Genomic DNA, 13185 nt, shown 5'->3' with positions numbered 1-13185 from the left:
AAGAATTGATGTATTTTTTACGAGGAAGTCTAATATTTAAGAAGGAGAACATATAACTTCTACAATATCAACACTTGGAAATAGTTCTTCTACTTTAATGAATTACGAAGAAATTGAGATACAACTTTAAAAAATTCAAAGAGTTGCATCTGATGAGTTTGACCTTAATTCTTTGGAATGAGACCCTGAAAAACGGTTTTAAATTTGGCAATATCACCCAAACCAGAGAGATGAGGTTAGACGAGTTTATCTTAAATGGAGTTTATATTAAAAGTATTTTGACAATTATCCTCTATCTTGTAGAATTATTTATTTATTATCTTATTAGTAACAAACTTAAAGAATAATTATATTTATAAATTTTATTTGATATAAATATTAGGGATAAGTAATGTTTTGGTTCCTAACGTTGAGGGTCAGAATCGAAACCGTCCCCAACGTAATTTTGGATTTAAAATCATCCTTAACGTATTTTTTGTATTAAAATCGTTCTTTTTAATAAAATTTTTAATTTAATTCCTAAAATATCCCTACTTTAATAAAAAAATTATAAAATTAAAAAAAAGAAAAGAACGCGTTTGGGGGGAGAAGGAAATACTTTTTTTTGGGGGGGGGGGGGGGCGAAAGGAAACGCGACGGGGGGAGGGGAGGGAGAGGGGAAAGGGAAAAGGAAGAGGGGGAAGGGGGGAGGGGACGGTGCCGGCGAAGCTTGAAGCTGCCGTCGCCGTCGCCGGAAGAAAGAAAAAAGGAGAGGGGCTTCGACGGGGGAGAAGAGAAAAGGGGAAAGAGAGAGGGAGCGTTGGTGGAGGGGAGGACCGTTCATGCATGCTTCTGCCGCCGTGGAGTGCGTCGCCGGGAAGAAGAGCCCAACACGAGGAGGGCGGCGCGCAAAGGAGAGAGAGAGAGAGAGGGATCCGAGGCTGAGCTGGTCCGCGCACGCTCCGTCACCGGTCCGCGGGTGATGGGTGGCCGAGGAGAGAGAGGGATCCGAGGGTGGAATGCGTCGCCGCCGCTGCTGATGGGTGGCCAAGCACCGGTGGTTTTATATCTGCTTCTTCTGCTTCTTCTGCTGCATCTGCTTCTGCAGCTACGGCTTCTGCATCTGCATCTTCTTCTTCTGCATCTGCTTCTATTTGAGTTTCTATTTCTGATTCTATGACTGCCTCTGCTTTTGTTTGTGTGACTGCTTCTGCTTCTAATTTTGATTTGTTGTTTTTTGATTTGGTTGTTGAATTTGGGTTGATTTGTTGAATTTCTCATTTCTGGATTTGTTGAATTTGGGTTGATTTGTTGAATTTCTGATTTCTAGATTTGTTGAATTTGTGTTGATTTTATTGATGTTGTTTTTCTTGGTGGTGGAGGTAAAGGTGCTAGTAGTAGTGGTGGGAGTAAAGATAATAGTGGTGGAGGTAAAGGTGCTGGTGGTGATGGTGGGAATAAAAGTGGCGGTGATGGTGAAGGTATAGGTGTTGATGGTAGTAAAGGACATTTTTGTCCAGAAAAATTAAAAGGACGATTTTAATACGAAAAAATATATTAAGGATGATTTTAAATCCAAAATTACGTTGGGGATAATTTTGATTCTGACCCTCAACGTTAGAAATCAAAATAATATTTATTCCTAAATATTATTATTAAATTTTTATGTTAAATTTTTGCTCCCAAAATTTTGTTTCAAATTTTGACACTGTCTAAACGTATCATTAATAGAAAAAGAGTTAGAGATTAACGTGATATAATTTTACTAATATTAGAAATATAATGAGTGTAATTGAAATTTTATAAATGATTTTAGCGTATGATGTGGTTGTCGAAGACAACTTTGGAGAGTTACTCCATTCAAATTAAAATTTTTAGTGTACATGTGGACTGCTCTAATTAACTATTTTCTATAGCATAATTAATCACCATGCCTCTAATGACTATATGGTACCTTTGAAACGTTTCTTATAGTATAAACTATGTTTAAAAGGAAAATTGAGATGGAGATTGAGATTGAAAAATAAAAATTAAAAAATAGAGATAAAATTAAGTTTTAGTATTATATTTGATATAAAATGTATTAAATTGAGTTATATTTTGATATTATATTTAATTTAAGATAACTATAAAAATTAAAAGATAAATTTAAATGAGAATATTTAAAAAAATTAAAATTTTTATTTTTATTTTTTAAAATCTTAATATTTTATATTTTTATTTTTTAAAAATATTTAAAAAATAAAATTTTATATTCAATATCTAACCAATAAATATAATACTAAATTCTAATTCTCAAATTTCAGTTTTTAAAAATAAACGCTACCTAAAACGAAGTTATTCATTGCTCGGTGTAGTTAGCATATCGCATAAGTTATACGTCATGATTTTTTATATATATTTTTATAATTTCATTAGATAATTAACAAAAATATAATCCACAATAAATTAACAACTATTTTTAAATTGTATTTTATATTAATTAATTATTATTAATTAATAATTATTTAAATTTTATTTTTTTAAAAATATAAAATTATTAATTATTAATTATAATTATTTAAAATTGAATAATTAAAAGTTATTTACCTATATTTTTCATATTTTTATGGATAGTGTTTTGTTAACGGTAAAACTTTGGAGGTAAGTGAAGTAACACTAACCAAGAGTCATGTCTATTTATATTTAGACATTGTCTCCGAAATAAAAATATAAAAATAATGAATTTAGATATTTATTTGAACAGTTTTTTCTTTTTAAAAATAGAGATCAAATATTTACATCTATCTATCCCTTTATTTTTTTTAGGTGAAAATTCAGGTAAAGTCGACTTCACGTAAAGTTGATATTTAAAAACTGTTAGATGATTTGACTGATTTGACTAAATTTTCATCCAATAATTTTCAAGTATCAATTTCATGTGAAGTCGACTTGACATGAGTTCCTACCATTTTTTTTTACCTCTTATTTATATTTTAGAAAAAAGAAACAGCATTGACATACAATATAAAATCATTAGAAGAAAAAACAGCAACGCATGATAGTGAATATCACGTGTTGGCACCGTGCATGTACTAGCTATAGCGGAGATGCCTGCAGGCCTTGATTGAAACAATACACGGGTGCCTGGGTCACCGATGAATCCGGCAAAACAGCACCAACCTCAAACGTCATCACGTGTATCGATATTCCTGAAAAACGACGTCAACACCGCCAATTATAACTAGGCTCATTTTATTATCATGGAAATATTCTTAATATAAAGATAATACTTAAAATCTTAATATATATTGTATTCATTATGTTACATGATTAATAGCTAGTAGCTACTGCACACTTAGTTGAGAGTCAATTATGATAAATTAAGTTAGTTGAGCTAGTTTGTTAGTTTGTTAGAGTTTTGACCCATAACTTATGCATCAAATAAACTTTAGAGTAAATAATTATTTTAACATCCAAAAATTTTGATTGACAAAATGATATCTAAAAAATATTAATAATAAAATAAGTAAATAACCTTTAAAAATGGATCCGATTTTCTCTAAAAGTATAGTCACTTTAGAAAAAATATACTATTAATCACCTTTGAAAATTAAAATAGTAAAACTTACAAATAATAAATATTACAAATTCAAAAGTAATTAAAGTACCACCTTATTATTTTACTAACATTGTCACTTTTGAGAATTTTTTTTTCAAAAATTATATTTTTTGCGACAAACTGATTCAAACGTTAAGTCAATGATTAATTTATTTAGTCAATTGGTAAAATTTACATAAAAATATTAATTTATCTTTATCTTTTCTTATAAAATTACAAATTTATCCATACATTCTTCGATCACCATTACTTACTATTAGCATTAGGGGTGGCGAGCCGGTCCGCCTAAACCGCCCCTCTCCGCCTAGGCCCACGCCACAAACGGGACAGGCCGGCCCGCCCAGCCAATTAAAATAGGTTCAAAATGCTAGTCCGCGCCTGCTTTATGGCGGATTGGCGAGCCGGCGGATTAGCCCGTTTGATTTTTTTTTTGAAAAATAAAATTTATTAAAATTAATTAAAAAATAATTAAAATTTTAAATACAAATAAAAAATAGTCAAATTATAATATGATTTTTTACTATTTTTTTTTAATTTTTAACTTCAATAAAATTGTTTAAAATAATATTTGTCAATAGAACCATCTTTATTTTAAAAAATAAGTCACATAATTTGAATATATATACAAAATTGTAAAATAAAATAAATAAAGTTAATAACTAAAAGAAGAATAAAAACAAAAAAAGTATTTGAAAATTATATAATTATTAATTTTGTAGCAATAATTGCTCTTGTATTTAATAAAAAATAAAATAAAAGCCTTTGGTCCGACGGGCCAACCTGACCCGCCAAAAATTCGCAAATTTGGGTGGTGTGAGTTTGACAGATTTTTTTTATTTGGCAGGTTTCAAATCATAGTCCAACCCACCCTTTTTAACGAGTTTGACGGATTCGACCCGTTTTGCCACCCCTACTTACTATTATCTCCCTTCATTCGCCCACTATCCCTATTCCAAATATGTGTAACAGTACCTCCTCTTTTTGTTCTTGTCACCCCCACTTCCACTACCATCATGATAACCAATTCAGTTTTTTAGTTTTTCACTGCCTCAACTCCATCCTCCTCAAGCGCGCGCGCTCTCTCTCTCTTACACACAAATCAAACTAATTTGTGAGATGTGATAAAGATAAATTCTGACTTCTAAGAATGGAAATTAGGGATTTTACTTCTTTTGTTTTATATATTTTTTTCTTCTTTACTAGAGTGTTCAAAGGAAGGAAAGAGTTGCTAGATGTTTTTGGCGGCGCCATAATCCAGAGTCTAGAGGAAGTTGCTAGGTGTCGCAGTGACTAGCGGCGTCGGTTCTCGACGGCGACGTCAGATTCGAGCAAGGGATGACAGGAGAACTGGAGAAGGCGATGACAGGAGAACTGGAGAGGGAGAGGGGAGGAGAACTGGTGTTGGAGGGGCAATGACAAGCAGGTGTCCTTTCGATGATGGAGCACGATGAAGGGGCGACATCTCTCTCTCCTTTGTCTCCTTTTTTGATGCTCTCTTTGTGTCTCTATCTCTGTTTCAATCTCCTCAATCGTTTTCTCTATCTCTATTTCTACCTCCTCTCCTCAATGATTTTAATATGTTATTGTTGATGATGATTTTAGGTGTATGCGGAGATAAATGTGTTAAGAGTTTGATGTTTCACGATAGAGGTTAGAGTTGGTGAGAGATAGCAGCAGTGGGTGGAGTGTAATAGTGCTGGTAGTGATGATGATGGTGATACCAGTGAGTGAGGCCAGTGATATAGGATGATGGCCGAGGAATGAGGATAATGGAGATGAGATTATGATAATAGAGGGGGTAAATTTGTAATTTTATAAAAAAATTAATTATTAATAAATTAACCATTGACTTAACGTTTGGATAATTTTATCAAATATAATATATTCTTTAGGGGTCATTTTATCGTTAATATTTTTTGAATATCATTTTGTTAAAATTACAATTTTACGAGTGCTAAAATGACTATTTACTCTAAGTTTTATAATTGCATTATAAGTATTGACGTGTACCCCAACAAACTCGGCAACTATACCACTAACGTAACAGACCTAATAATTCGGGTTTAACGGCACAAACTTGATCACGATTCTGTGCAAGTCAAAGATACCATCAACGGCACTCACCAAGAATATCGGAACAAACGGACCGAAACTAACACACCATTCGCTTATAAATCCAAGCCAAATAGTCCATGAACACACAGGTTATAGAGCTCACTCTAATTCATTACTTTCACTTCTTATAACTCACACACTTACTTGAGCGTCGGAGTGCTTTTTGCAGGTGCTCCCGCCTTCGTGTTTCAGAGTGCCGAGGTCTATTCACAGCGCAGTCCCTGGACGACGTATAGCTCCGCTCAGGAACCAAGTAACAGTCCAGGAAGCCACACACCTCGGCTCGTTCAGGACGAAACATTTGGCGTCCACCGTGGGGTCCGAGAGTAAATCTTACCCCATTATTTCTTATATACTGCACATTGTGTTTCTCTTTTGCGCATGGTTTCTCAACCTTTCAATATGGCCGATAACGGAGTTCACCAACTCACTCAGGCTGAGCTTATAGCCCAGATGGCCGAGCTACAAGCAGAAGTTTGAAGACTCGCTGAATTGTCCACCCAAAACAACGCCAGTAAACATGAGGAAAACAGTTCCAAAGGACCAGCCAAAGGCAACGCAGACCTTCTAAGCGTCAACCCACCAAAAGAGAAGCTGACCTTAGATAACCCATTCTCGGAGGAAATCACCAACTACCAGATGCCAAAGAACTTCACACTACCTTCCTTGCTCGAGCCATATAAGGGGATTGGTGACCCATGGGCTCATATTAAGAAATTTCAGTCTATGATGTTTTTCAATGGCCCTAACAATGAGCCTGTACTTTGCAGAGCTTTTCCTACTTACCTTGACGGCGCTGCGCTGCTTTGGTTTTCAAAATTACCTGCAGGTTCAATCTCTTCCTTTGAAGAACTGGCAAAGTCCTTCATCGACTACTTCGCGGCAGCACGAATATACGTGCATGGATCAGATTATCTCGGCACCATCCGCCAAGGTCCCCAAGAAAGCTTGAAAGACTACCTAACCAGATTTGCAGAAGCAACCATGGAGATACCCAATCTGGACCCCGCTATCCACCTACATGCCCTGAAGGCCGGTCTCCGACCCGGAAAACACAGGAGAGACGCATTAATCGCAGCACGCCAAGCGAGACAGAAAATCCCTTGACTCCCTTTTACCACTGAAACAAACTAGGCCCAACAACCCAAACCCAACCCAAACAAAAAAACAAAGAAAAGCCCGGTTGAACAAAGCTTGCCTGCCACTTAAAGCACAGAGACAGACAAGCTTGGAGGCTATGACGTGTACCCCAACAAACTCGACAACTATACCACTAATGTAACCGACCTAATAATCCGGGTTTAACGGCACAAACTTGATCACGATTCTGTGCAAGTCAAAGATACCATCAACGGCACTCACCAAGAATATCAGAACAAACGGACCGAAATTAACACACCATTCGCCTATAAAGCCAAGCCAAATAGTCCATGAACACACAGGTTACAGAGCTCACTCTAATTCATTACTTTCACTTCTTATAACTCACACACTTACTTGAACGTTGGAGTGCTTTTTGCAGGTGCTCCCGCCTTCGTGTTTCAGAGTGCCGAGGTCTATTCACAGCGCAGTCCCTGGACGACGTATAGCTCCGCTCAAGAACAAAGTAACAGTCCAAGAAGCCACACACCTCGGCTCGTTCAGGACGAAACAAGTATATATTAGACAACACCTTAGTAGTTAGTAGTTAGTTGGTTCATTTCCATTTTAAGAAGCTAATGCACAATGTTTTTTTTCTCTTTCTTCAAAATTGATTTCATTTCTCTCTTTTTCTTTTTTTTTCTTTTATCTGAAACCTCCTCCTTGTTTTCCACTCATTTTTTATATTCTTTAGTTCATTACAAAAAAATTGTTAATGACCATTGAATTTATCATCAAATTTACTGTCCGATTTTGGTACACAGTTTCGTCAAATTTTACATAAAATTGTTATAATAATTTGCTTGGCCAAAATATTACCGTCAGATTTAATCACTCATCCCAAAATTCGATGGTAAATTTTGGCACGGAACGAAAATTTGATTGCGCCAACATTGATGGCCACTGCAACCCTCCTCAACGCAGCCTTTCCTTGGTTGTCGCCGCATTCTAGAATGTAGCCATCGTTGTTGTGGGAGTTTTCGATCACAACTCGCCACGTTTCCACCCCCGTTATCACTGTGCTGTCGCCGTTGGCAGTCACCACTGCGTCACCATCATTGCCACCGAGATCCACCGCGCCAGAGGGTGACCAGTTTCTCCATTTTTTTACCTTTTCAAAAGAGAAAAATCCTAAATCCTATTTCACTCAAACAGATTCCACTCTTTACCCCCATTCACTGCTACACCACCCCACCACCGCGCCGCCACTCAACCATAGGTAAATTTTCATTGAATTTTTCTTTTTACAGTTTTTTATTTTAAGGCATTATTATAACTTTTATTTAATTTTTTATGAAATGTGTAGTTAGGATTTTAATGTATCGTTTGTTAGATTAATTAGTCTAATTGAAAATTAAATAAGGTTAGGTTAGGTTAGTTTTAAATTAAAGTAATTAATTAGATAAATTAGTTTTTAATTTTTTTATTAATTTAGGATTTTATTAAAATTTTTATTAATTTTTTATTAAATTTTTTATGAGATGTGTGATTTGGGTTATATTGTATTGTTTGTTAGACTAATTTAGTATAATTAAAAATTAAACAAGGTTAGGTTAGGTAAATTTATAAATTAAAGTAATTATTTAGATAAATTAGTGTTTTTTTGTTAATTTAGAATTTTATTAAAATTGTTATTAGATAAGGTTAAATTTAGTTTACGGTTGAAGTTAGAATAATTTAGGGTTAAATTTAGGTAAAGTAAGTTAATTTAGTGTTAACTAAGATTTTGAATTAATGTTAAGTAGTTAATTATGTAGATTTACGGTTGACAACTTATTGGATTAGTTTAGAATAATTGGGTTCATTAATTTTTATTAGTATTTTTAAAAATTTTATTAATTTTGTTTATTAGGTTTTAATTTTTACTAACTTCGTGTCTGTTTTAAGATTTTTTTTTGGTTTGAATGTTGTGTAGTGTTATCATAGATTGTTCGTGCTGCTTATATAGGTGGTTGTTTGTGTTATACTGAAATTTGTTTTCTATTTCTAGACATGTTAAATTGTTTAAGCTTTACTTAGACTAACTTTTTTAGGATAAAGTTTTAGAACAAAAATGGGAAAGGTTGCCTATGATACTTTTTCGAAACTCTTGTTTGCTGAAAAATTATGGAGTAATAAAGGGTGCGCACTAGAATGACTAAAATTTTATATTTGCTTGAATGTTTATTTGCTTAATATATGCTTGCAGTTGTTTAAATTATTAAAACTGAGAAATTTTTGTGGTAAAGATTCTTGAATTAAGAAAAAATTCTGCCGAATTGTTGTTATAATTGTTTAAGACATGTTTAGTTTCAAAAAGTTCAAAATTACATTCGGTGGAGGTCGTTAATTATAGCTAAAACTTTGCTGAAATTTCTGAAAGAATTTAAAAGATGTGGTAGTTGTTTGTTTTAATATATGCTTGCAATGATTTTAACTATGAAAATTGAGAAATTTTTTTGTGAAGATATATGAATTAAGAAAAAATTCTGCCGAAATTTCGTTAAAATTATTTAGGATATATTTGGTATTTAAAAGATAAAAATTACATTTGGTGGAGATCGTTGATTATAGCCGAAATTCCTAAAAAAAATTAATAATTAAGTTGTATTGTTTGTTAAATTTCTAGGTTGTTTGTAGTAAAATGATTCTAAATCATCACTTTTGGATGTATGATAGGGAGAATGGCAAATGAGGGGAATAAAACTTGAGTTTTTTGAGGGGTTGATCAATTTGTTTCGTATGTGTTCAACATAAAATTTTATAGGTCTCAATGGGTATCTAGGTATCCATGTTATAAGTGGTGGCTGATCAAGTGGCTAGAAGCTTTGGATATAACCATGCACCTTTATTGTAATGGGTTCAAGAATGGGTATTGGGTGTGGACTGAATACAGAGAAGTTGATGAGCAGGAAATCAATCGGTCTGTACCTATTGCCAATTGGGACGAGAGTCGGTCAAAAAAGGTTAACCAACTTAGTTAGAGAAGCAAATATGGAAGATGTGAATTGGGAGGGTAACTAGTAGAGAGGCAATGAGATGGTCTTTAATACAGTTTGAGTTCAAGATACGGAAAGTGTCGAGAAATAGCATAACCTGGATGCGGCTATATTTTATCATCTGTTAGAGTCTGCCGTACAACTGCTAATTGATGGTTGTGTTCACTTTAAGTTAGTTGCCTATGTCCGAATGATGAGTATTAAGTCCGAGTCAACCACAACCAAGATTCATTTAATAAGTGAGCCATCCTTTGTAATGAATTAGTACTAGTTGGAACCTCTGGGATCCTTCATAACCATTATGAGGCAAAGAAGCTTGCTTTGAAGCTAGGAGTAAATTCGGTAAAAATTGATTGTTGCACGAATGATTGCATATTTTATTATAAGAGGGATGTAGAACTCACCGCTTGCAAATTTTGCAAGACACCGAGGGATCAAGCAGGGAGAGAAGATCGGTAAACGTAATATAACATACTATCATATCTATAGTTATCTTAACATTCACATTGAATGTGTTAGGATTTATACACCCAAAACTTTGAGTCCGTGACACAGCAATCTTAGCATACGGCAGACGATGACAATGCCTCGAACATATTTGTGATGGATCCTGATGTCGTGTGGCACCAGACCATATCCGAGCCGTAGAAGAACTGCATCTTTAGAGTGGATGTCCACCTTCAGGCTTCCTCCACGTTGGCCACCAGCACTATAGGATCAGAGTCACCAACTCCATTTGTCTGAGGAGAGGTACAATGATATCCTAGCACGCAGAGTAGAGAGGGATGCTTGGGATGCGGAAGTGGGGTCCTTGAGGTATGTGCTTAAATAGGAGCTGGGGCACATACGATGCATGCAGCAGCCGATGGCGGTCTACTATAAATAGATGCGCGCAGGGACAACGATGTTGGGGGGTGACTCCTCATCTCCACTTGCATTAGCACGGACACTAGCACTCATAGTGCTGCCGCATCAGAACCAACAGCGAGACCATCAGGTGGAGGAGGACGACGACAATTACAAGGACTCGTAGGATTTAGTGTTTTTTTATGTAGTTTGACATTATTATCCATTTGGATTATATTGTAATTTTTATTTTAATTAAATATATTTATTTTTTATTAATTTTTAATTTGAATATTAGTTATCACAATATTATTTAGTTTTTATCAAGTTATAGTTTTGATAATCATAGCTAAAAAATATTAAATAAAATTTTTTTATTGAAAAATATTACCGTTGAATTTTGTATGGAATAAATTTAACGGTATTTTAATTTATTTTTTAGTATTATTTTATTACATAATATTACCGTCGAAATTTCAAAAAAAAATCGACAATAACTAAAGCACAAAAATTTTAAATGGCACCAAATTTAACGTCAAATTTTGTCTAACAATAGTAATGAATAAAAATGGTCATCTTAAAAGAAATTATTGTAAAAAAATTCCAACAATAATTAGCTTTGGATTCTTAAAATTCGCCAATAAATAATTACCGGCAATATTTACATTGTCAAATTTCATCCAACGATGTCACCAAAAAAAAAATTTCATCCGACAATGACATTATTACCATTAGATTTTTTTAAAAATTTTACCGATAAATCTGACGATTTTAAACTTTTTGATAATGGTTTTTTTCTCCCTTCTTTCTCTTTTCTTTAATCTAAAGATTACATACTAAAATTGATGAGAGTTGCTTCACCTTTAAGTCACAGTTCTTTAACAAATTAGTTTAAGAAAAAATGTCTCAACTATCATCTATTACTAGTTGAAAATAACAATAAAAATTGGTCCTTCAAAATTTATTAATGATTAAATTCTTCATTTTAAAAAATGAATTAAGTTAATTGTTTCTTTAGTAATCTGCGTGGCATACTTTTAGACAAAAGGGACATGATCGATAATTAAAGTAAAAATTTACATTGTTTTTTATATAAAATTAATAATTAAAAATATTAAATAATTTAATATATTTATTAAATTAATATTTAATTATTTTTAACCATACTAAATATATATTAAAATTAATTATCAAACCCAGTTATTAATATAAAATATATATTAAAATATAAATATATATTAAAAATAAATTAAATAATATATATATTTATACATAAATATATTAGTAACTAATTATAATGTATAAATAATAATTTTTTTTAACTACGAATTTGATATAAAGATAATGCATCTGAGTTTTTATCTTTAATTAATTTGGTCTTTCAGAACTAAATTGAACACAAATGGTTAAAATGTGTGATCTAGAAGTTGAATTAACTAATGGTCGATATTGTCTAGCATAGTAGCATGTTATCTTGGTCCTAAAATAAAATGTAACGAAAAGTAAAAGAATGAATAACACATACCGTCATAGAAATCCATGCGAACAGGGATGTTGGAAAGGACATCCTCGTAGTACCAAATGAAGTCAATCTTCTCCCAAACATTACAAAGGATGCCATCAGTGACCTGGGTTCCAAGATAAACAGAACCATCAACCATGAAATCAGGCCTGGGAATCCCAACCTCGAAATCCTCCACCCTGCAGGTTCCGTTAGGCCCCAAAGTGTAGTAGAACGTGGTGCCATTGTTCCACTCGATGTCGTACAACACATCACTTAACTGTCTCTGGAATATGTTCACGTTGCGTCCCTTTGGCCAGTCGTACCACAGGTCACTCAGTTGGAGCCGCGTGCTGCTCAGGTTCATGTACAGCAGCGCGTGGAATTGCTCCGGCCATGGTGTAGGACTTGGGATTGGGCTTGGGCTTGTAAAACTGGTCCACAGGAGGGTAAGTATTAGACAATTTGTGCAGAGTTTGATCAGCTTCATTTCCGTTTTGTCCCCACGACCCCCCCTTATGGTTTGTGTTTGTGTTTAAAGAAGAACAAGCTAAAGGCTGTTGAGGATAACTGCCATATTGAGTTGAGTGGTTGTAAAAAATAGACTAATGAACACAGCTTGATTGGTCGAGTAGTCAACACACTCATTCATTTAAGTAAGTATTAGAAGTTCAAATTATGTCTTGTGTATGTAACAATCCCTTGGTCACCCTTAAATGGAATTTAGACAGCGAATAATTAGTTCTTGACATGTCGAACTAAAAAATATCATGGGCAAAAAAAACACCTAACAAATAACAATAAAAATGTAGATAATTTTAAATTTCTCTATAAAATTTATACCTTATTAATTTAGCTCTTGAAGAATTAACACCTTTAACATCTATTTCATCAATTCTCCTAATTAGATGTTTTTTTTTTGTTTTTTCCATACAAAAATATTTAAAAAAGAATATAAAATCAATTCAACTAGTTTAACATTAATTTACATTCTTAATTTGTTTCTTATTTTATATTTTTTAATT

The 13185-nt window shown here is 33.5% G+C and overlaps 1 protein-coding gene across 1 annotated transcript; it reads right to left on the bottom strand.

Moving 5' to 3' along the window:
- Window positions 1-2712: 2712 nt before the first annotated feature.
- On the bottom strand, window positions 2713-12970 carry LOC112755705 (uncharacterized protein At4g14100). Its single transcript, XM_025803969.2, has 2 exons — window positions 12185-12970; window positions 2713-3170 (listed from the first exon to the last, which is right to left on the bottom strand). The coding sequence occupies exons 1-2, from the start codon at window positions 12648-12650 to the stop codon at window positions 3058-3060; spliced, it is 579 nt and encodes a 192-aa protein (XP_025659754.1). The 5' UTR covers window positions 12651-12970; the 3' UTR covers window positions 2713-3057.
- Between the last annotated feature and the right edge of the window lie 215 nt (window positions 12971-13185).

This window comes from Arachis hypogaea, chromosome 6, assembly GCF_003086295.3.
Source record: "Arachis hypogaea cultivar Tifrunner chromosome 6, arahy.Tifrunner.gnm2.J5K5, whole genome shotgun sequence".
In the NCBI taxonomy this organism is placed as follows: domain Eukaryota; kingdom Viridiplantae; phylum Streptophyta; class Magnoliopsida; order Fabales; family Fabaceae; genus Arachis; species Arachis hypogaea.
This window is presented reverse-complemented; position numbering and strand designations above follow the sequence as displayed.

Coding starts and splice junctions, on each gene's coding strand:
- LOC112755705 (XM_025803969.2), bottom strand. CDS start 12,650: ATGAAGCTGATCAAACTCTGCACAAATTGTCTAATACTTACCCTCCTG. Junction 3,171..12,184: donor TCGCATGGATTTCTATGACG/GTATGTGTTATT, acceptor GTCGTTTTTCAG/GAATATCGATACACGTGATG.